Genomic DNA, 25022 nt, shown 5'->3' on the forward strand with positions numbered 1-25022 from the left:
CTCGAAGTATTTTTAAGATAGTACGATCGTACTTTGAATCGTGTGATCATATGATTTAATTGTGCGATCATATGATTTTACAAAAAAAAACTTTGCCAAATACTGGCTATAGGTTCTAGGAGGTCCCCATAGGCTAACATAGCAATTCAGCAGGTTTAAGGTGGCGTAGTGTCGAAGTCGCAGTTTTTTTAAAGAGACAATACTTCGAATTTCGAATGGTCGAATATTCTAAGTATTTTCGAATCAAATCGAATTTGCCCAAAAATTACTTCGAAATTCAAAGTTTTTGAATTCGAAAATTCACTTCGACCTTTGATAAATCTGCCCCCAAGTATGATGTAGAGAGTGGTATTCTGAGACAATTTGCTATTCCATAGTCTTGAACATAGACTGTTTTTCTCACAAATTTACTCTTTACTTATCATCTCAATGTGCGTTTACCACTTGTGTTATAGCCATAATTCAATAATGCCTGATACTATGTTCAACATACACTTGTTATTCTTTTTTTTTACTTCCTTTCCCTTTTCATCCAATAACCCACTCTGTTGATGATCATATTCTATGCAATGACAATTTACTGAGTGCATTTCTATTAGACAATATTTAAATTGCCATGTATATTAAGAACGGGAATATAGCTTAATTGTTTATTATTTGTGTGTGTTTATAATGATATAAAAGTATTTAGGTAGTAATGCAGATTTTACACACCAATAGTACCAGAAACCTCTGGACCTAATTATTTTTAAGAGGAGTATTACAATAAAAAAAAATAATGGATTTCTTTTTGTATTTGCAGGTGTTACGTGATACAGAGTTGTGTGCCAGTTTTAGAGTGAGTCAACTAGGAAGCAATGAGAATCTGCTGCCTATTTCCTGTGCATTGTAATAACATTGAAATTGGTATAACAGATATCAATTTGGTAACTTTAGTGTCCAGAGATTGATAGGGGTGGGGCACAGAACAAATAATGCTATTATACCAAAATTACCCCATATACATTTTTAAACAAATAATTAAAAATAAGAGATGAATTGTCCATTGCCTTTAACCATCAAGATCCCTTAGTTTGTATGAATGCTGTTACTTTTACTTGAACAAGTTTATAAAAAGGGATCAGCAGCCTTCTGCAATCGACAAAAAGCAATTACAGGCATACACCATTATGTCTGTCAAGGTTTGCCCCACAAAACATTAAATTCTAGATAACTTGTAATATATGAATAAAACATTTGTATACACTACCAAATATTATCTATTTTTCAGCTTCCCAAGTAAGTTCTGTTGAAGAAGGAAAAGCTTTGATGTAAAATCATAGCAACCCAAGGGTGTATACCATTGTCACTGTGTTGACATACGCATGGTCGGCTTTCAGCCCTCCCACACTTGCATAATTAAAGAGTTTTACACCAACCACATAAAGGCATCAGCCGAAAATACATAAACAACAGTGGAAACACCCTATTTTTTTTAAATACTATTTGTTAATTAATAATAACAGGAAAAATAGGCAGACTGCCATGAGATGCATATCCTCTGTTACTGAAAATATGTCAAATATGCTTTTAGGACTAATGTTTTCTTAACGGTTATGAATGTGCTTTTAAAATGTCACTCCCCTGTGACTTTTTAGCCTATGGCACATTGTACCCTGACATTTTTCAGCTGGTGGAGAAACATCATTTAACTAACTGTCATTAAGTTTAATGAAATTAGGGTTAGAAAAACTCAAATTTATGTTTTCTAGAAAAATCTATCTGTAGTCGCCAATGAAAAGCAGATTCCATTTAAGTAAAAGTTGGCATTTTTTGCTGGCAGTTAATACACTGCCTTTGCCATAAATCGTAGGGGGTTATTTAATAAAATCGGAATTATTCTGATTATTTAACTAAAAAAAAGTCTGACCATAAGCCAACCATAAGCCGAGCCGAGTAACATAAGCAAAGTCTATCCTTGTCAAGTAATCCATACCAAATAACCCAGTTACTAGGCTTGAATCCATTTAATACTCTTGTGGATTTGTTTAGTACCATGGGAAACTGTCCTTATTAAAAATAAACGCTGAAAAGTCTAATTAACCAATCCAACTAATAAGCACTACACCAGTACAAGCCAACTACTGATTGGCTGCTAATATTAATTGTGGTATTACTCCGATTTCATTATTACATGATTATTATTGTAATGTGTCACAGTTTATTAAAGCAGTTACATGTTATTGTGGGAAAAATTAGAACAACAATTAGAACGCATAATCATTACTTATTCAGAAAAACTAAGATCAAAGGGAGAACAAAAAGGAAAATCAGAGCAGCACTCCAACTCCCACTGGTGCTCATAGGATAAATGACTAAAGGCAAACTGCCAATAAAAAAGTTGCATAAAACAAGCCCATTGATAAAATACAAAATATTATTATAAAGTTGATCATCCTCTATAGTAACAAATGCTACAATGATAATGTTGTTCTCTGTGATATTTGTATTTCTAAGCATTGCAAATCAGTTTTTTATCAGTGTCAATGTTTTGCCATGAAGCTAAAAATCTGTTTATTTAACAAAAGAAATGGTTTTAGTAAACATGAGCAGAATAATCGTTTTCATATTTCAATTCAGGCAACTGTTTGTAGTATGAAATTTGGCCAGGTAGACCCCCTCCAGCTCATAACAAGGTAACAGATAAAACATTAATGTATTGTGTTGTTCATCCTGTCATAGTTTTATCAAGGCTATCAAACACAGTTGTTCCCATCCAAACTTGGGTTTCTAACAACATCTATTAAGGTGGCCATTTAATGAAAGTAACTTTATATATCACCTACCTAATTCCTCCAGATCTTAGATTTGTATCCAGATCTGACCAGCTAATCAGATCAGATTCAGTATTCACAGCTGGGCCACTAGGAAACAGAAAGTGAATTCACATTATATATACACATGAAATCTTTATTGTATTCATACCATTAATCCTACTAATTAGATTTATATAGCATATATAATATATGCAGTATGTCAGAAGAAGCAACCTCTATCATGGAGTGGTTTACTTTGCCTTTGCCAGATTGAATGTTACGCTGAAAGTTGAGGCTAGAGACAAGCTTGTTACTTCAGTCCCAGTAGGCTCCTTGCAGTGTTTCACAGTTAATTAATTGTCTAGTGTGACAGTGTGGCTTATCAGCCCATAGGCTGGCTATCACAGTGAGTTGCTTGCATGAGTAGATGTTTTGCTTTATCAACAGCAATTATGTTTTTTCTCTTTAACTACTGTTAGCTTAAAGGGCACATTTACAAACACTGGGCAAATTTGCACCTGGGTAATAACTCATAGCAACCATTTAGTGATTAACTGGTTTCCATGGATTACTGCCCAGTGTTAGCAACTGAGCCTGAACTGCCACTAACAAAATCATCTCCTTATAGAGTCTCTATTTTACACTTGTTACAAGACGAGTCAGTTATTATCGAAAGGTATTATTATCTTCTATTTATAAAGTAACAGCAAACTGCTCTGATATTCAGGGAATTCTGTGATAGAATTTGGATTTGTATGAAACCTTATTAGGTGATATAAATATTGTTAAACATTTATAGCGTCATATTGTGGTGTGCAGCTATGTTACTCCCTGGTAAGTTTTATGAGCATTTTTGCAGTGTGTGAATGTTTGTACCAGAATTTCATAGCTTAAAAATGTAAATGGTTGATTTTTATTTCATTCATATACTGTATATTGTTGTGCATAATTATAGCTGGAGAAGGTTAGGAATCTTTGTCATCTGTAGGCTTGAATACATAAATATTCTAAAGAATGCAAGGTTTTTATTAGTTCATGAATGCCAACGATATATGGATCATAGCTATTCACATTCCATGAGAGACAATGAGGAATTAAAGGTAAATATCAACCTACTGGGGATTTATGATACAAGACAACTTGAAATGCGTTTGACAAAACAAATAGATAAGGTAATAAGCACTGAGTTGCCAGTTTAATATAAAAATGATTTTAAATATAGTAATCATACACAGCCAGGGGTGATCCTGCCCAATTTGCCGCCCAAGGCGGCCGTAGTTTTTGCCGCCTCCCCACGGCACTTAACTTCAGTGCCGGACGGGGGCCAGGGGGGTCCACGTTGCTAGTGCAGAGAGCGCAATTGCGCTCTCTGCACTAGAAGAGCCAAAATTGAAAACCAGAAATTCGACACTTAGTTACCAGGAACAGCATTTTTGTCGCCCGTGGCAACCAGGGGGGCGCTGCCGCCTGAGGTGAGTGCCTCAACTCGCCTCATTGGCGGAGCGCCCCTGTACACAGCAAATGTGGAGACCTGCTAGGGACCCAGTCAGAAGATGTATGTGGTTCTGTACTTTTGCATTGTGTTTATCAAGAGTACACCATGTTCCTTTACTTTCTATCTTCAAAGGGTGGTTCAACTTTGTTAATTATTTGCCTTCTTCTGACTTTCCAGCTTTCAAACAAGGATCACTGACCCCATCTAAAAACAAATGCTCTGTAAAAATTGATTAAAAGCAGTTTAGGCTAGAGTTAGCTGGCATCCATAGGGGTTGTGAATTTGAAATAGGTCTAGAAACTCACCGTAACCAGTTGGTACAGAGCAGTTATAACAGAATACAATGCCACAGAACTCACATATTATGTATGTAATTAAATAACATTTTCTGAAAAAGTGACCCTTTAATGTATTTATTACTAGACATTCATTACTTTCATAAAGAAAATAAATATTTTGTTTGTTAGATGAAATCAGTACCCACTATTCTTTCAGTACAAAGGCAAAATAATAATTTGTGCAAGATCTACAAGCCCATTTTCACATAAAGGAGGATTTAATGCAGCCCCCTATAGAATACACATGTACAGAGCACTCATGGATGACACCTAGATCAGGGATGCCCAAAAGGTAGTTTGGGATCTACCAGTAGACCTTTAGTTGGTGACCAGTAGATCTGAAGACACTGTCAACAAACAGCTTGTCTAAATTGCTCTTCTTTTCATTCAGATATTTATTCTGTTAAGGCTACATAAGAAATAGAATTTATATTACTATGTTTAAAAAACAACTATTATAAATCAAAATAATATTTAAATCATAGTTTCCATGGAACAGAATGCTTACAATGCTTTTATGGATGTAGATCATAACAGACCAACATCACTAAAAGTAGATCCCGCATTAGTAAAGTATTGGGCACTCCTGACCTAGATTGTTGCCTGTTTAGGAAGCTTTTTTTCTGAAGCCATGATGGAGACAGCATTTATTGTTATGTTTATATATACCTTTCATCTGTGATGACAGTGATTTTTCCGGATGCGGCCCGGTTGTCTGGTTTAGTATAGTCGATCACATTTTTTGTAGACCAGGAAGTTAGTTTTGGAAGTTCTGCAGTATCTTTGTTACTAAGAAAAAAATTTAGACTGATAAATTTAGAAGTTCTCATAATAGTAACTACATTGTAATACAACAAGGACAGTATCCAATTATCCCTGATTGAAGTCTATAAGTCTGTAATGGCTCAAAACAAGTTATACATTGTTACCTGCCAGTTTGGTAGTTTCATAGCAAACTGGCTGCAAGTCATTAAGTATATGGGGCCATTAGTAAGAAAGAGTGAACTATTCAGCTTGAAATCTAGGCAAGAAAATTTCAGAAGATTAAAGGGGTTATTTATCAAAGGTCGAGTGGTAGAGGTTTTTTTTTTTTTTTATAATCTCTTTTATTTTTCAAAAATAGATACAGTGACAGAGGATAACGTAAATATCTTTTCCAGTATAGAACAGTGAAAGTAGAACACATCAGTACAATTCCATGTAGTATAACATACATTGAACTTATTGTTTTGCTCAAGGTTGCAGAAACGAATCCCATGGGGCCCAAATTTGCATATGTCTCTCTACCCTGTCTTCCAATAAAGCCGTTAAATATAACATATTCTGTGTTTGAGTAATTAATGCAATGACAACATGAGTATCAATAGCGTATTGTAGCCAGTGTTTCGCTAAATTGGTTCGTGCAGCAGCTAAGATTTGTCTCATCAAAGTATTCTGGAGTTTCGTAAGGGACTTGGACGGGCAGGCTAAAAGAGCCGTAGTAGCTTCGGGGACTATATGTGTGTGAAATAAGGTTTTTTTTTTTTTACCTCAAATGAACTCGAAACTCGAATGGTATCTTATTTAAAGAAAAAACTTGAATGGCAAAAACCCGATTCTGATATTCGACTGTCGAAGTTAAATCCTTCGGCTTCGAATATCGAAGTTGAAGGATTTAGCGCTTTTTGTTCGTTCGAACGATCGTAGGCTTTTGATCGGACGATTTTCCTTGATCACAAATTGGCTAGAAACCCTATGGGGACCTTCCCCATAGACTAACATTGAGGTTCGGTAGGTTTTAGGTGGCGAAGTAGGTGGTCGAAGTTTTTTTTTAAACAGACAGTACTTCGACTATTGAATGGTCGAATAGTCAAACAATTTTTCGTTCGATTCGAAGTCGTAGTCGATGGTCGAAGTAGCCAATTCGATGGTTGAAGTAGCCAAAAAAATACTTCGAAATTCAAAGTATTTTTTATTCTATTCCTTCACTCGAGCTAAGTAAATGTGCCCCCAAGTTTTTTTTTTAGCCCAAAAATGTTTTGACCAAAAAACTCAAAAAATAAAATTTTTGTGGAAAACTCATCTCAAACCTTAATAATATCTATTGCCTGATTTTGTATCTAACTGCCTTATCATTGGTGCATTCATAGGTAATGGGGTGCAGTTTGCACTGACCCTCCTGTGACTCTATTGAAAAATTCTTGTTAATGGAAATGGGAAGAGTTGTGAGTATCCCCTTTCATGCAATTGTTAATTTAAGGGCCCTTACAGATGGGGAGCTTTATTGCTGGTGAAAAATCTCCTCTCCCTCAGGCGATGAAGTGCCCAATAATGCATGCCCCCTTCACAGTCTGCATCTCTGCATGAAATGTATTTCACATGCGTCTATATCAGCAAATGTAATGGGGGAGGTATTGTCAGGTGCTTCATTACCCGTGGAAGTGGCGAATTCTCTTTTGGTGAAGAAGCCTTGGTTCTTAGTTTTGGGTAATGATCACATGTTAGGTGTTGCATGTAGTGCTTTATATTGCTGTTATTGTTTAATGATCTGTATTAATACTCTGTGTTTTAGTTTGTGTTAACCAGTGTGCTAATGAATCTAGGAATGGATTTAGTCAATGTAGTGATACAGTGAAGAAAAAATGTCATTGCAAGCCGATTTTTTTTTTGTCTGGGAGAAGAAATCTACAATATATCACACAAACACAAGTTTGAAATGTCTGTAAATCCCTTTTTGACCACTGAATGAGTTGCTGTTATGTAATCATGCACAACATGCATATTATATCTCAGCAAGACATACAGTACATTGTGTACCTAAAGGAAACAACATCATATCGTTATTGCTGCACTGCTAAAGGGCAATTTCTGAGGGGAAAAAATGCCATGTATAAGAGCTTTAATTACCTTCCTTCTTTGAAGACAGTGATCTTTCCTGGTCCAGTCTGTACACCTGATCCCTTTGTCTCTGTGATGTTTGTGCCTAATGTTGTCAGTTTGGGAACATCTGGTTTACTTATGCTGAAAAGACAATATATACAATATAAAACAACTACTTGTGATGCACATTGTTTAACAATGATCAGAATAATCTAGGAAGTGAAAGGACAGTTCATTCAGTACTTTCTAATCTATATCCGCAGTTTATATATGGGAAATTCTCTGTACAGTAGGCCTTGGCTATCCTTTCCTGGACTCCCAAAGTTTTTCCATTTTAGTCCTCCAGTCTCTAGTATTACTAAACAGTCTTTAGTTTAAAGCCTGTGACTTCAGGTCTCTTTATATATGTGGCTGACAACTTTATGAAGTTGACTCGATAAAAAGGAAGCAAAAACTAGTAATCACTAGGTGTGATTGCTGCTGCTGTTGTTGTTGTATAGTGGGTTAATACACCTGAAGCACAAGGAAATAAATTTCATCTTCAAATGATGTCAAGTAGGGAGAGGAGGCACTGTATAGTACAAAGTGCGCACCACAATGGGTACAGACTAGTGACTAGTCTATTCATTTTATGATGATGATTAAATCATTTATCAACCACTAGAGGGGGCACATAATTTGCTTGATGTACTAGGTATATTACTTGATGTCAAGTCTAGCAGCAGAATCAAGTCCCCAGTGTTACTGGATACTAATAATCTTTATAAGTTTGGTTAAGTGTGAGTTACACTTCATTGTTTGCGACCAAGCTGTGCTGAGAGAGAAAACTGGTAAATATCTCGATACAGAAAGCACAGAGTTACCTTTCTTCTTTGATGAATGTAATCTTCCCCGGGTCTGGTTGATTGGATGAAATAGTTGTCTCTGTCGTGCTGCTGCTATACGTATGGCTTAGTCTAGGGCTGATGGATGGGCTTTTTCCATTGAAATAATGTTTTAGAATTAATATATAATCATTGATACTAATAAATTAGTGCTTTGCACAGTATATTTAAGGGAAATGTTTACATATAAAAGAATGTGGGATAAGGCGTGCTATGGTTTAGTACCGAAACTGTGTAAGACTACAGATCAAAACAGGAGGAAATAACTAAAACTTAACATTTTTAAGTGCATTTCTCTATTTCCGTTATCTTTTTTTTTTTGGGGGGGGGGCTCATTGAATACTAATAAAGAGGAAATTGGTGTTGCCACTGTATGTGAGACTATTGAGTCAGTGGTTGTGGAACTTCAAGTGATGCACCTAATTCAGAAATATATAATTTTGCAGAGTATCGAATACATCACAAATCTGAATTCTGATTATTTCCTCCTTTTTTATATGCAATCCTGCAGCAGTGATTGAGGTGTTCATTTTTTTTGCACACCAAATGGATAGTGGAAAGTAATACTATTGTTTTTTGTAAATATTGGTTACCTATATTGTATATGTAAGATACAATAATAAAACATCGGCAACAATACATTTTGATCACCACAGTCCTATCGGACAAATGGGAACTGAAAGGAGGCAGTTATGAGCTAGAGATTTTTATTAAAGAATTACTGCTGTCAAGCCAATATTAGCCATTGTCCTTATTTATATTGCTGGCCAATAAAATTGATACACATATACTTATAGAACATATCTGTAGAGACATCTGGGGTTTATTTACAAACACAGAGAACATTTGCACCTGAGCAGTAAACCAATATAGTTTTGCTTTCATTGCTTACTGCCAAGGGGCAAATTTGTCAGTAAATGAGCCAAAGGGAACTTATAGAAAAAGAAATTACCTTTCATCTTTAACAAATGTAATCTTCCCCTGCTCTGGTTTGATGGATGAGGTGCTTGTCTCAATGGTGCTGCTAATATTTCTAGTGGTCAATCTGGGGCTACTTGCGGGGCTGGTTCCACTAAGAGTAATGATTCATTAGCTTTAGTTTTTACATAATTATTCATAATAAAGTAATGGTTTGTGCAAAATTTGCATAATAAAGTATAACCTTATACCTACTTCAATAATTTAGTTACATATCTATATCGCAGGTAGAGTAGCTGCATTGTTTTTGGATTAATATAATAGATATATAGAGAGTGCATATCTTTATATGGAAAGGCTATAACAGAAATCATTTTACCAGTTACATAAATTACCTTTTATCTTTGACAACTGTAATCTTCCCTGACTCTGGATTAATGGATGAGATATTTGTTTCAATGGTGCTGCTGATATTGTTATTGGTCAGTCTGGGGCTGGCGACTGGGCTTGTTCCACTGAATAGAGAAGAAATGTTTTTTAAGAAAGTAGAAATAGTAATTTTACTGGGCAGAAGTAAATGGCCATCAATACTTGAAAAAGAAAAAAAGTAGCCAAGCCCAGACATCCTTACACATTTGTAGGAAACGGAAGAAAGTATCTCTGGATTACCGCATGTAAAGTGTTTTATGTGTGGCAATTCCCATTGTTCTGCATAAGCATCCAATTCACTTGCCACAAGTCAGTTGCAGCAATAGATGCAACATGCTAAGAAAACCTTGCAATTTCCTGACAGTCCCAGGATGTCAGTAATTTCAGGGTTCCCTTGATGGGAACTTGCAGGTAATTCATCAGAACAGCTGCAAGGGAGCACTGGCACTAGCTGCAGGTTCAAAGTAAAATTATATGGACTTACTTGCCTTTCTGAAGTGTTACAGTATAATTCAGTTTCATCCAGGTTATCACTTTGCACTTGCAGTCATATATCAATATTAAAGTCTATAATAGCTTTATGTGCAAGAAACATTCAACCCCATTGATGGTCTTAATTCAATGATAACTGCTCATAAACAGACTTGAGGTGTGCACACTATAGGTACTCAGCTTGCTCCAGCAATATAAGTCACCACTATTATTGGACATGCTCATATTAGCCAAACAAAATGCTCTCCCCTCTCTGCACACTAGGGCATTGGTCCCTACTTACTGTATATATATATATATATATATATATATATATATATATATATATATATATATATATATATATATATATATATATATATATATATATATATATATATATATATAATAACACTGATGAATAAATTGAAAGTTGACCAAATTATTGTTAATGGAGGTCAGACTAGTACATCAGACTAGTTTCATTGCTACCACTCAGGCCTCCTCAATCAATGATGAAAATGTATCCTCTGTTTGTTAAAGGTTAGTCTAAACCAGGTACCTTACAGTCTGAGCATTTAATTATGTAACATGAAACCACCATTAATATATTTTTAATTCATTTTCTAGTTATATGATAATGTAGCAATGCAGTAAAAATGTGAATTATGTAATAGTGTAATGCTATTACACAAGACATTACATGTTTCAGCTTTCTGTCTGTGTAGCAGTGCAAGAATTACATGTAAAGCAGACCTTGCACATGCAGGGTTAGTGTCCAGCAACAGTGCTGAGTTTTGGGCCTCAAATACAGGTTAGTTAAACAGGTATGTGACCTGTTATCCAGAATGCTCAGGTTTTCCAGATAATGGATCTTTCCGTAATTTGGATCTTCATACCTTAAGTCTACTAGAAAATCATGTAAACATTAAATGAACCCAATAGGCTTGTTTTGCTTCCAATAAGGATTAATTATATCTTAGTTTAGATCAAGTACACTGTACTGTTTTATTATTACAGAAAAAAAGAAAATATTTTTTAAAAATGTGGATTATTTGGATAAAATGGATTCTATGGGAGATGGGCATCCCATAATTTGGAGCTATCTGAATAATGGGTTTCCGGATAACGGATCCCATTCCTGTACCTCTGTTTGCAATCTACTTCATTATACTTTCCCAGGTGCAAAGTGTAAATACCATGGTGCTGTGTGCTTGTTTTTTGCAATTTATGCCTTTTCCCTTTTTTTGTAAATGAGCATTATTATGTTATCCATCTTCATTGCCCACTTTCATTTTTTATGGTAAAACAGTGCAATCTATTTTAGCTGAACCTAGTGTACATACATGCATGCAGCTGCGTTGGAAGATAGTTGACTGGACTGAGGTGCTGTATAATTGTTTTCAAACCTGTAAATAAAATTATATAAAGATTAAAGATTCAATATAATGATGAGTATGAGATATATTGGGTATGTGGCCCACTACAATGGAAATATATTGCACACCATTGATCTATGTCATCTGTACAGTATGTTAAAGGCCAATGCAAACAAATTTCACAGTCTGAAAAATTACTATACTGCACATGTGGCAGCCCATGGAAAAACAAGGTATCATTGGGAAATCATCTCTGAAACTGAAGAAAATGGCAGCAGGGCACTCTAATTAAAAGAATCATCAGGCCAAGGTTAGCAGTTAGAGTCACTGGGGGGAAAAGGTGTCTAACAAATGCCCTTTAAATTGACTTAAATCAAAGTCAAACAAGAGGCCATTTTGGATTAGAAACCCCATCTTCCTAAAGCCTCAGAAAAAAACCATCCATATAATTGCAATTTGGCCCTCAAGATGTGTTCAGAATATTATAAGGGACTTGGCCTGAGTCTGGATAGCTTCAGATGAGCATACTATTGCTGATATATTATCTGTCACTTTTTTTTTAACTGGCATATGTAACACTTTTCCAAAAAGCTGAAATTCTGGTGCCACTGAGTTACCTGTTTGCATCCTCCAGAAGATAATCAGCAAGAGATCTTGGGGGTGCAGGACTCCTGTTGCGTTCTCTTCTCTCTTCTGTGTTCACCCAGCTAAAATGATAATATTCATTGATTACTTTGTATAAAATTCTAATTGTAAGTATGTCATATAAGAGTGAATTTATCTTTTTTTGATTGCTCTGGACCTGCACTCTTACTAAATAGAAATTATATAAGTATTCACCAGACTACTGTGTCACATAAGGACCTTCCTCAAATGTGATCATCCCCTTTGAGAAAGAGTACAATGTGGAATGCAATGTATCATTTAATATGATATAGAGGCCAATTTATCAACCCTGATATTTACAGGACACAGTATATGAATTACCTTTCATCTTTAGTCAATGTAATCTTCCCTGGCTCCGTTTTGATCGATGAGATAGTTGTCTCTGTGGTGCTGCTGATATTTCTGTTGGTCATTTTGGGGCTCCTCGATGGGCTTGATCCACTGGGAATAATTAATGATGTTTTAAAAGTTGCATTATGGGATTAGAAGTCACAATGGGCCTTTTTTTCATCTGATAAGAATGAGTTGTAAGGATTCTACATTATTTGGATCACAGTAGACCCCATTGAACGTTTTTCAGGGGACCAAACAATATGATGTAAATCCCGATAAATGTAAAATCAAGGCAATTTATTATTTATTGGTGGAACCACAAAAAATGGAATTAGTAAAATGAGAAAAAAAGAGTAAAATTAATGTTTCACTGTACCTTTCTTTAACGCCTATAATCTTCCCTGGCTCTGGTTTCATTGATGAGATACTAGTCTCAGTGGTGCTGCTGATGTTCCTAGTGGTCACCCTGGGGCTTGTAGTGGGGCTTCTTCCCCTGAGGATAATAAATTAAAATTTAAAATTACACCTAGGGGCCGATTCACTAAATTCGAGTGAAGGATTCGAAGTAAAAAAACTTCGAATTTCAAAGTATTTTTTGGGCTACTTCGACCATCGAATGGGCTACTTCGACCTTTGACTACGACAAGAATCGAAGGATTCGAACTAAAAATCTTTCGACTATTCGACCATTCCATAGTCGAAGTACTGTCTCTTTAAAAAAAACTTTGACCCCCTACTTCGGCAGGTAAAAGCTACCGAAGTCAATGTTAGCCTATGGGGAAGGTCCCCATAGGCTTGCCTAACTTTTTTTGATCGAAGGATATTCCTTCGATCATTGGATTTAAATCCTTCGAAACGTTCGATTCAAAGGATTTAATCGTTCGATCGAAGGAATAATCCTTCGATCGTACGATTGTAGCATTTGCTCTAAATCCTTCGATTTCGATATTCGAAGTCGAAGGATTTCAATTCCTAGTCGAATATCGAGGGTTAATTAACCCTCGATATTCGACCCATAGTGAATAAGCCCCTTATGGTTTAAATGATAGTTGATAACATATAAATACAATAAATAATAACTTATAGCTGGGCAACACAGTGTAGCAGAGCAACAAAAAACACCTGTACTATAATTTCCTATTTGCACGCCTGATGAAAACTGGGAAATATATATACAATATAATTAGGATAGTAAATCGATTTTATAATAGAAATATAGTACATTTTTATAAAACTCAAAAGCTACAAGTTTGTTAAATCTATCTATGAAAGCATGCTGTAAGAATTCTGATTTATTCTGATTTATTCTGATTTATATGAGTTACCTTTCTTCTTTGACAACTGTAATCTTCCCTTGCTCTGGTTTTATAGATGAGACACTAGTCTCAGTGGTGCTGCTGAGATTCCTAGTAGTAACCTTGGGGCTGCCGGCTGGGCTTGTTCCTCTAAGAGTGATAAATAGTGTTATAGAATTAGCATTATGGGTAAATGATTGTTGACCAAAAACATTGCTTTGTGAAACACTAATACACAGGATAACATATAGCTGGGAAATTATCACAGGCCAGTGCTGAAGAGCCCAACTATGAGCAAAATTTGATTTTGTATAAATACAGTACTGTATACCTACAGTGCATACTTGGCGGAGGCAATTACACTGTTAGAAATGGGAATTACCTTTCCTCCTTGACGACTGTAATCTTGCCTGAGATACTGGTCTCAGTGGTGCTTCTGATATTCCTAGTAGTAACCTTGGGGCTGCCAGCTGGGCTTGTTCCCCTAAGAGTCATAAACAGTGTTATAAACTTAGCATTATGGTTTACAAGGACAAAATTTGGTGTTGAACAACTACTGTACATATACGGTATACCTACAGTTTATACTTGGTGGAGACAATCACGGTGTTAAAATTAGGCATTACCTTTCTTCTTTGACAACTGTAATCTTGCCTGACTCTGGTTTTATAGATGAAATACTGGTCTCGGTGGTGCTTCTGATATTTCTAGTAGTCACCTTGGGGCTACCGGCTGGACTTGTACTCCTAAGAGTATTAGTGTTATATAATTAAAATTACAGTTTAAATGATTGTTGATCAATAATCATTGCTTTGAAAAGCACTAACGCACAGGAAAACTTATAGCTGGGAAATCATCAGAGGACTGTGTGGAAGAACTCAACCAAGGGCAACATTTGGTTGTGTTAGAAATTGGAATTACCTTTCTTCTTTGACGACTGTTATCTTTCCTGCCTCTGGTTTAACTGATGAGATATTTGTCTCCAGGGTTCTGCTGATATTTCTAGTGGTCAGTCTGGGGCTGCTGCCTGGGCTTGTTCCACTGATGATAAATAAGCATTAGGGTTTAGTGATTGTTGATAGCAAAGTTATGCTGGATATTATATTTCAATAATAAAAGTCATAGCTAGTATAAAAATACAAAATTCATATAATCATGCATCTAAATTAAAAAGCTGAATTTTTTATGACATATTAAAATCCATTAGACCCCATTACACGTTTCATGCTTACCCAACACTTAATCATAAGCATCTCAGGAGCAAGTGAAAAAGTTCACATATTTAAACACTCTCAATAAACCCTTTATGTGGAAGGGTTAATTGGGAGTGTATAAGTATATGAACTTTAACACTATGATTAAGTGTTAGGTAAGCATGAAAAGCATTAGGCTTTTTTGTGGGGTCTAATGGATTTTAATATGTGATAATAAATTCAGCTTTTTAATTTAGATGCATGAGTAAATTAATTTTGTATTTCTATATTTGCCTCTTTTGGCCACCAGAGGTCTCTCATGCATTGATCTATATAAACAATAGGTGTACTGATCAGCTAAACTTTGTTTGATTTAAGTCATAGCTAGTGGTCCATTTGAGTCTCCTGGCTGAGCTTGTTCAACAGGGAATATAAAATAATATATTCTTTATAGAAAATGGAGCTGCTGATATGACTAATTTCCATAATCCTTGGCACCTAGAAACTTAACACCAGATTCTTTATGATCTTTTCTGGGTTGAAGCCTCTGGGACAAAACCCAAAATCATGACTAAATTAATGTCCTATGATGGATTTTCTCCAAGAGGGGAATCTTGGCCATGGACACTTGGGCCAAAATCCACCAATGCGCATAGTTACAGGTAGATTTCATTCATAACTGTTACTATATATATATATATATATATATATATATATATATATATATATATATATACAGTTCAGGCTGTGGTGCACTCCAATCCAGCAGAGTTTTACTGCCTGGGTGCTGTCATATATAGTGTAGATAGTCGTATTCCAAGGAATGACGCCCTCCAGGACTGGAGTGCGTCATTCCTTGGAATACGAATATATATATATATATATATATATATATATATATATATATATATATATATATATATATATATATATATATATATATATATAGCTATACTGGACAAAATATCTGTTTACTACAATACTGTGTATTTGTGAAACTTGATAGTTGGGGAAAGGCAATTATTTTTTATAAAAAATTAATGATTGTTCTACAAACCTGGATGATGATAGAGAAGTTGGCTGACTGGTTTGTGTTGTTTTGTAACCACTTTCAAACCTATAAATACAAATACACATAATTTCAGTATATTTGTGTGAACTCGAGAAGTTAGGGTTGTTCAGCTACTATGAATAAGTCTGTGAAAAAAACATACAGCTTCAAACATCTGGAAGACAGGATCAGAGAGACTTTTTAATAAAACAAAGAAGAAAAGAAAAAGCATGAACTCTGCACTCGCTAAACCTTAAATTGTTTCACTATAAATTCTTCAAGTTATGAATCCTAATTTGAATAAAATCCACAATACCAATGTTTGACTTGAGGAACTAATAGCAATCCAGGTTAAACCATAGATTAATATATCAAACATTAATAGACAGAAATAGAATCATATTGGTTTTTATTAAACCTATATTTAAAAATACACCCAACCCTTACAACTACCAGGTCCCAGAGATTGAGGGACCCCTAATTAAACCAAAAATGCATAGTATTGGTATTACCACTCTGACTAGGTGTGTAGCAGGCAAAATAATTAAAGGGGTCGTTCATCTTCCAACACCTACTGATATCCCACAGATGCTGCTGAGACATGTACCAACTAATGCAGCAAATTGTAACAGTTCAGAGTCTGCACCTGGATCACTGAGCTGCCAGACTGAAACACCAGGGACAGAAACATGATACTTCAGTTTTGTAAAAAAGTAAAAATGAAAAGGAAAAAAATCTTTATTTCTGCTGAGCACTCTGAAAACAACTAAACTGAAACAAGAATTTTGAAGGTAAACAGTCGCTTTAATTAAAGTAAACAGCTCAATAGAGAGCAGTTGGATCATACATAATAAAATCCTCCACAATATAGCTCACAAGTGTGTATTAATCCTACATATACAATGCTAAGTTATACAAATTCACAATCATACATAGCTAAACCTGTGCACTTAAAAGGACAGTATACATCCATTAAACATACAGTATAACAATATATACTAATGAGCACTATAAATAGAACATGTTTTGAAATTACATTCTGCCTATAGTTTTAATTTTGAAAAATCAATATTTGTATTAATTTTGGTACATTATAAAGCACTAATTAGAAAGTTGGGCTATTTTCATTGACCTTACCCCCCCCTCCTTTATAAACAGAGCAATTTGTTCTGAGCTCCCTATCTTTTTTTTTTTATCATCTCCTCCGAGGTTTTGAGGGATAGGAAGTGACAGTTAGTTCTAAAGTGGAACTGGCTTCTTGTTTAGTGTCAAAAAGTACAAAAACCATAGCTATTTATTAATTAAAAGAACGGGCAAAAAGCATGTTCAGCACCAAATTTAATCAGCTCATGTTGAAGCGCAGTATATACCGTACTGCAACGGAAACAATTGCAGTGAAAAACGGCCATAGACCTCAATGTATTTTGAGCTGATAAAAGTCAAAGTGGAAGAAGGTTGCAGTAAATAAACACCCAGTGACTTCAATCCTGGCTCAAATTTTCTCGCACTTTTACTATTTTTTCAGCAAAGTGAAACCTAGTCACATACAGTATGTGGCTGCAGCAAATGTTACTGGGAAGACAGTCAACAGTATTTACCAAAGACCAGTACATTGGACTCTCTGAAATGCATTTTTAGCAAAAAGAAAACAGGCCTAGACTTGAGGCTTACCTGCCAGCATCTTCCAACAGATAATCAGAAAGAGATTTTGGACGTGTTGAACTCTTGTTTTCTTCCCATTTTTCGTTTAAGTCCACTCTGCTACAAAAAAGTATACTATATGCATTTGTTTGAATTGCTTTTTAGATGTTGCCAAGCAGAAGATATTTTCAGAGATCACTGTCAATGAAGAACAGGCAAAAAAGAAAATTCCAGTCTCCGTTCTAAGTTGGTAGCACATTAACTCTTTAAATTCTTTTCTCAAATTGCCATGAAAAGACCTCATGTGTATGCAATTATGTACCAGAAAAATGGAAGCAGTAAAACTGTCTTTGACTGGAATAAGAAGCATTTAGTGCCATTCTGAGACCTAGTTTTTAACAATAAACACAGTATGTGCCAATGCCTGTAACCATTATTGTATGGGTAGTGCAATTGATAGCCAAAATAATTCAATATCCAATGTCTTTTATACCTTGGCCCTCTGGGAACTGGGTCAGGATTTACTGGTGAACTTCTACTCTCTGATGTACTGCTAACAACCCTCCGGCTCAGTTTAGGGCTTCCGATGGCAGCAGGTGCACTAAAACAATACGGTTTTTTTAATTTATCATTAGTGAAATAGATCTAAGGATGTGAAACACCTATTTTTAACTTGTGTACTTGTAAATATACAATGCAAAACTTAATAATAAACACTGCAAATATCGCTTGCTTGGGGAGGTGCCAAAAGGGTTTAAGATTTTGCAAAGTGGATGATTAAATCAGGTGTATTCAATTATTTGACCACCATGATCAGATCACATTAGGGACCATGCAGACTCTTTGGGAGGAGTCCATGGAGAAAATACATGACCCAATGCAGTTTGCCTTTAGCAAGGTAACTTGGAGCAGAAATATTGCCCTTGTATGTGCAGTTTTAGTTCAGAATGTTGTAATGAAAAGGAAATGTTTACCTGTCTTTTACTGTGACGGTAGTTTGTTTACTTTCCACTGAATAGGACTTCTCTGCATTCTTTGCAGTTGCATCATTTCTGAGGGAAAAATATGCCCTGATTAAATGCAAAGTTGCCATACAAATATTCTCTGGGAATAAATATAAGGGATTCCTCAATGGTTGTAGAGAAGTGAACACAATGTATATCTCTGATCCAGTTGTTTGCCATGGTAAGATGCACAGTGCAGCTGGGAATACAGTATGTAACAATAAGCAAGTGTATATTAAGTTTATTCTATGGAAGTTCTGGTGCTCTGTATTTTTAATACTAACACTATCTTGAAATGTGGTAGATGTGTAGAGAACAGCTGGGCTGAAATACTTGGAAGGTTGGCTCTATTAGTGTTTGTTAGTAATCATAGGATGAGTTTAGAACAGGCCCCAAACTGATTTTCAAGATCATTACTAATACATATACTCTCCTTGTGAATGTTTCTCAGTGACATCTTTTAACATAGGATGAGCAACAACTGATCTGACTATCTTAGCAAATGTCACTGAATGCTTTACAAACCTTGGAGGGAATGAATTTGAAGGTAATCCCTGTTTATCCCTATAAGTGGATTTCGGGGATGTTTCACTCTTATGTTCTTCATGTTCTTCCTTTACTTCCACCCTTGGAAATTAAAAAAAATGCAAAATGTTAAAGAGAACTACAAATTGTGAAGGGCAAAAGGGTAGATGCATCAAATATAAATATATACATAAATATAAAAAATTAGAATCCAGAAGATTGCCACTTTTCTGGCAAAATAATTTTTCATGAAAGTCATGAATGTGTTTTAATCAACCGACACATGTCAATTTCTCAGAATATACTAGACAATACTATTGTGGGTTGGTAACACTTAGGAGGCACATTTACTAAGGGTCGAAGTGAAGGCGAAGTGAATTTTCAAATTCAAAAACTTTGAATTTCAAAGTAATTTTGGGGTACTTCGACCTTCGAATAGGCCAAATTCGACTTCGATTCGAATTGAAAATACTTTGAATATTCGACCATTCGAAATCGTTCGAGTCAAACAATTTCTACGATAGATCAAACGATTTTAATTTGATCGAAAACTGCTAAATTTAATAAAAAAAAACTTTTTTCAATTTGATGGTCGAATTTTGAAGTTTTAGCACTTCGAAATTCGACCCTTAGTAAATGTGCCCCTTAATGTTGAACAGAACAGTATGTTGAACTTTGAATCCTTAATCCCTGACCGCTTGAAGTGAGACAGGGTTTTTCCAGACAGGAATGAATCCTTTCTGCATGGAAAATACATAGTTAAATAGAAAGGGGGTTATTTACTAAACTCCGAATGCCAAAAACCTGAAAAATTGGTGTTTTTTAGTATAAAATTCTAATTTTAGTGAAAAAAAAAATCACATTTTTCAAAATTTAGTAAACCAAGAGGATGGAAAAGTCCGAATTAGAAAATCTGGCATCTCAGACCTGTTGAGGTTGCATATAAGTCAAAGGGAGAAGTCACAATGATTTTTTGATGTGCGTTGGGTTTCGTGCAATACCATGAAGTTTTCGGGGTTTTAGGGCAAAAAGCATGAAAGCATAAGAAATCAGAGTTTTCAGGGGAAAATCCGTGAAAATCAGGTGGAAATTCTGAAAAATGTTTCACGATTTTCCTGCAAACAAAATTTACGGGAAAGTGTATTAATGAATAAGCCAAAAAAACCATGCGGATTTGGTGAGAGTTTTATTCAGAAAAAAACAAGATAAATTCTGACTTTGATAAATAACCCCCTAAATGTCAGTATTTCACTTTCCATAACTTCGTAAAAAGTACCAAGTGATGATTACGTTAGCTCAAAGTCTACATGCCAAAATCCCTTCTCCATTGTTAGGGCCTGGAGGAGTATAACTGTTTGGTGAACAAACCTCTATGATATTCTCTGCACATGCTCTTATGGTACAAGCATTGGTTTTGATAAGCTCACCCCTCATATCAGTCCCCTTTTTCAGAATTTAAAAATAAAGTGATGAAACAATAACCTGAAACCCCATGTGCCCAACTAAAGCCCCTTGTAAAGTATAAAATCCATAGTTTTTTAAACTCACCTTTTAGCCACAAAGTGTGATTGATTGCTATCTGGTGCACCGATTCTAAAATAAGATTCATTTTTTAATGTTAACAGCATATCTGGGGCAAATATAGGAGCACTAGCAATGACAATGATTTGAAGTGACCATACTTAATGGTTTGTAGGCAGACCTGTATATTGACAGCATTATAGGGGTACAGCATTACCAGACCTGTTCATCTGACTGTAACTTTATCTTATAATTAAAAAGAAACACTGTTCATTCAGAGAAAATGTTATTGCACAAAACCATGTGCTTCGGTGGGTGCTATAACATGCAGTAATACAACTAGTAGGCAGTCTTTTAGTACCTCGGCTATAGCCCATCGATGCACGTATTACTAAATGAATGACTACTGGGTAATGCAATGAAAGGCTCAAAGTTTGCTCAGGCCTAGTAACTGTTTTTGTTGCTGAAAAGTTTTTACAGTAGTTAAATGCTGCCTGCCAATTCATTGCTATGTTACTACTACCAAACCTTGCACCCTTTATTTCATTACCCCTCTCGTTTTTGTTTTTTTAACTCTTCCAAAACACCCCAGAACATGCATCTGCCAGCAACTGAATGCTGTACTCACTCTCCAGTTTATAGACAGACTCTCACCTCTTATTAGGTAATAGCACTGTTTGTGAGCAATATATTAACCTGTGTGGTCTAACCCTAAAATATTTAAAGTTTATACTTTGATTTGAACTTACACGCTGCTTCTTTTGGCTGCAGAAAATACATATGACCGATCCTTTGTGTTCTTTAGCACACCACTTGCTGCTTCAGTTCTAAAACAGACAAAAGTTATTTTAAAATATGCATAAATAAAAAACATTATTAAAAATATATTAATTTACAGAATCATTCATTTGGTAACTTGTAACAGTAGGTTGTGTCATTACACAAAATGAATTCAAAGCCAAGGATCAAATTTAATCTATTTATCAATTTGAAATTACATGGAAATAAAGGTGTGGCATATAAATTGTATCAGAGCTGACAGACTATGTTACCTCTTTGCTTGTTCCTCAGCAGAAACTGGAATTTCATCATCTGACAGATCCCCTATAGATTTGTTCCTTGTGTTAAATGGAGCTCTAGAAAGGGGAAAGCAATTAGATTTGTTGCCTGGAAGACACTTTTCTACACTAAAGGACAGATTTATTAAAGATAAAAATGGGAAATTCTGCAGGGTTCCTAGACATTCAATCTTTGATGGATTTTTTGATTGATATGATAAAATTAGCAATTTTCAATTTCAGTACACAATGATACATTCACAGTGATTCATTCTAATCTGATTCAACTGAATTTAATAATTTGGTTGAATATACACATTTTGCAGGTCTATTACTAGTGTAGTTTGTGAATATCACTCCAACTTGCAGTGCAACAGTAAATAGTGAAGTTTATCACAGCACAATTCACATGACTGAGGGCTCCTGGGAAACTGACATGTCCAGCTCCATGTCAGATTTCAAAATTAAATATAAAAAAATGTGTTTGCTCTTTTGAAAAATGGATGTAGTTTTCTGCCAGAGCAGCAACAATAACTGATGTGTTTTGTAAAAAAACATGTTTTCTTGTGACAGATTTCTTTACATTAATCAATAACTTTCTTTATGGTAATTAAATGTTTTATTTGTACAGCGTTTATGGCAATATTTTGTTGCAAAAAAAAGCTCAGGAATTGTTTTTTAAAGGGTTGTTTTTTTAAAATTCTGTGTCACTTGTGCTCTTTTCCTTACAATTTCTTGTATTCATCTGTGGACATCTTGAAACCAGAGGCAGTAGGCACACGTGGAAGGCTGGCGCTCTTAGTTTGCACGGCATAGCTGGAAAAAACAAAAGTAGAAAAAAATTAAAAAACAAGTTCTGTACACATATTGAGTATGCATATGTCCTATACACTGCATTCTGAGTGAGACAAAGACTTTCTTTTAGTTTTATTGAACAATACTCTCAGGATCATGGAAAATATTTGCAGAAAGGGCTGGAAAAACTGAAAATCAATCATACTGCGACAAAATACTAATCAGTATTCAAAATCCAAAAAGAGCAGAAATGTCTATATATAGTATAATGTAAACATTCTAATTACATTAACCCAATGACAACATGTCAGAACATCACTGGAAGGAGTCACTATATTGGCACATCATATTGAGACACAAATGCAGTAAAATTAATGATCAACTGTATCTTTCATTACAAAAAGACTGCTCGCAGCTAATTACCCCACACAATGATGGAGGAACTATAGGCAAAAAGGAGCAATATTACATGTGTAGTGGCAATTGCGTAGTACCACAAAAAACAGAAATAGAACTTGTTCACCAAAATATCAAAGAATAAAACCTTACAATTGCATACATTTAATGCTGCAACTGGATCAACCTAATCATGTGCCTACTATAAGGGTAATGGCACATGGGGAGGCCCATTTATTAAAGGTAGAATTTTAGTGGTATTAGCACTTTCTGAAACCACAAATTAACTCTATTTCTCTAAAATCACGACTGCCATGAAAGTTGTTAAAAGATCCAAATATAAGAAGTATAAAAGGAAAAAGAAATGCTGTATGAAAAAAATACAAATATCTCTAAAAAAAAAATTTTAGTTTTTCGGACAATTACAAGTGGAAAAAGATCCGAAAACCATTAAAAGTCTGAATGGCTAAATAAAATGTCTAACAAGATCAGTGCAGCTCTCTTTTATGAGACCTCATCTGCTTTTACTTGGAGAAGTTTTGTTTTATAGTCTTTATTGGTTTTTACACTTCATTAATCTAAAATTTTTCAAGTTTTAGAGAGAAAAAAACTGATTTTTAGAGAAAAAATATGATTTGTGGAATAAAACGGCTATCCGAAAATTACATTTCCCTGAGGATGGCAAAGCTCCCTAAAATATCTCCTCCTTGCAATGCATGGGAATTGCCAAGACAGTACAAACTGGTTGAATTGCACAGTCTCAGAAGGAAGACTTTTCTTACAGTATGTGATTTGTTTGATTTGCGTGACAAAATAGAAATAAATCCCCTTTCTGGCTAACAAAATGAATGCTGAAAGTTGCCTATACAGTAATAATCTCTGAACAGAATGACCCACAAGACAGATAAACAAGTTAGCTATTGACTGCTTATGTTCTCATTCTTTGGGCTTTTGTGTAAGGAACAAATGACACATACAAGGAGAATATACACTGTGGGTTTTACAAATAAACACACTGTATATGTTCATGATCACAATTTGTTGTGGTAATGTGCAGCATATTTACTTCTGGCACTAGTTCCATTTATTTGAGAGCTTTTGGCATGCCCTTAAAGGCACACTTGACATCCAGTAACAGGAAACAAAATTGCTTTATTCTTAAACAGCAAGGCACTCACATCCAGGCTTGTGTGCATCAGCGCCGGGCCTAGGCAACCTGGCCATCCTCAGTGCCCAACAAACGCTTGTGAAAAGGACACTCGCAAAAAAGACAGATGTGAGCAAAAAGGGATGAGCACATGAAAAGGATGCACACACTGGCTAGAGTGTCGAGGGGGTAGGAGGCAGAGATGGTACATGCCTGGTGCCCCCCAGCTTTGCGCCCTAGGCACGTGCCTACTCTGCCTACCCGTAGTTCCAGCCCTGGTGCACATTCACTGACAGGCTTACATCCAAATTATTACACACAGTTTTTATGCAAACTCATTGTTTAGGCAAATTCAATGACAAGCATGTAGTATGTTCCACTAGTGCATTCACAACCCCAGTTACCATGGACACACATCCCTTTCCAGGACCTTGTACCACCTTCCAGTCCTAGAAGTCCGTCTTGCACTCATTGCTTCTCTGCCCTACACCAGGTAGGAATATCCTTGTCCTTGCCTCCAGATGTATCCACTGACTCTATAACTATCGTTTCCACCTTATCTCTTGCTGAGTCAAGGCCGCTATGCCACTACTTTTTGCTGAGGTCTGGGCTACCCATACTAGCTATCCTGTCTAACTGAAGTACCTGGTACTTCTCACTAGGAGACCCTCTCTCTACCTGTACCTGTCCAGCCAATTTCAGGAAGCAGAAGAACCCTGCCCTGGGTGTGACTTTCTTTTTTTATGCCTTTGGCACTTTAGTGGCTGGGATATGAACTACAGTTAGGCTTACATCTCTTTAAGACTTTGCCATCTAGTGGCTAATTTAA

At 35.5% G+C, this 25022-nt stretch overlaps 1 protein-coding gene across 8 annotated transcripts in view; it reads right to left on the reverse strand.

Moving 5' to 3' along the window:
* The window catches only part of znf185.L (zinc finger protein 185 with LIM domain L homeolog), a 73676-nt gene that overhangs the window by 20040 nt on the left and 28614 nt on the right, over positions 1 to 25022 (reverse strand). The window contains exons 8-30 of one of the 8 annotated variants that reach the window (XM_018229973.2): positions 22585 to 22671; positions 21850 to 21933; positions 21547 to 21624; positions 20825 to 20869; positions 19277 to 19378; positions 18722 to 18799; positions 18241 to 18348; positions 17778 to 17864; positions 16113 to 16172; positions 14784 to 14903; positions 14489 to 14608; positions 14245 to 14346; positions 13893 to 14012; positions 12944 to 13060; positions 12556 to 12675; positions 12186 to 12275; positions 11536 to 11598; positions 9685 to 9804; positions 9324 to 9443; positions 8351 to 8461; positions 7515 to 7628; positions 5298 to 5417; positions 2826 to 2903 (exon numbers count right to left, since the gene is read on the reverse strand). In XM_018229973.2, coding sequence (XP_018085462.1) covers positions 2826 to 2903; positions 5298 to 5417; positions 7515 to 7628; positions 8351 to 8461; positions 9324 to 9443; positions 9685 to 9804; positions 11536 to 11598; positions 12186 to 12275; positions 12556 to 12675; positions 12944 to 13060; positions 13893 to 14012; positions 14245 to 14346; positions 14489 to 14608; positions 14784 to 14903; positions 16113 to 16172; positions 17778 to 17864; positions 18241 to 18348; positions 18722 to 18799; positions 19277 to 19378; positions 20825 to 20869; positions 21547 to 21624; positions 21850 to 21933; positions 22585 to 22671 — 2244 coding nt within the window. Of the gene's footprint in view, positions 1 to 2825; positions 2904 to 5297; positions 5418 to 7514; positions 7629 to 8350; positions 8462 to 9323; positions 9444 to 9684; positions 9805 to 11535; positions 11599 to 12185; positions 12276 to 12555; positions 12676 to 12943; positions 13061 to 13892; positions 14013 to 14244; positions 14347 to 14488; positions 14609 to 14783; positions 14904 to 16112; positions 16173 to 17777; positions 17868 to 18240; positions 18349 to 18721; positions 18800 to 19276; positions 19379 to 20824; positions 20870 to 21546; positions 21625 to 21849; positions 21934 to 22584; positions 22672 to 25022 lie in introns of all 8 variants that reach the window. The other 7 variants (XM_018229972.2, XM_041572782.1, XM_018229980.2 and 4 more) reach the window with 7 other exon arrangements.

Source organism: Xenopus laevis, chromosome 8L, assembly GCF_017654675.1.
Source record: "Xenopus laevis strain J_2021 chromosome 8L, Xenopus_laevis_v10.1, whole genome shotgun sequence".
NCBI classification, from domain to species: Eukaryota; Metazoa; Chordata; class Amphibia; order Anura; family Pipidae; genus Xenopus; species Xenopus laevis.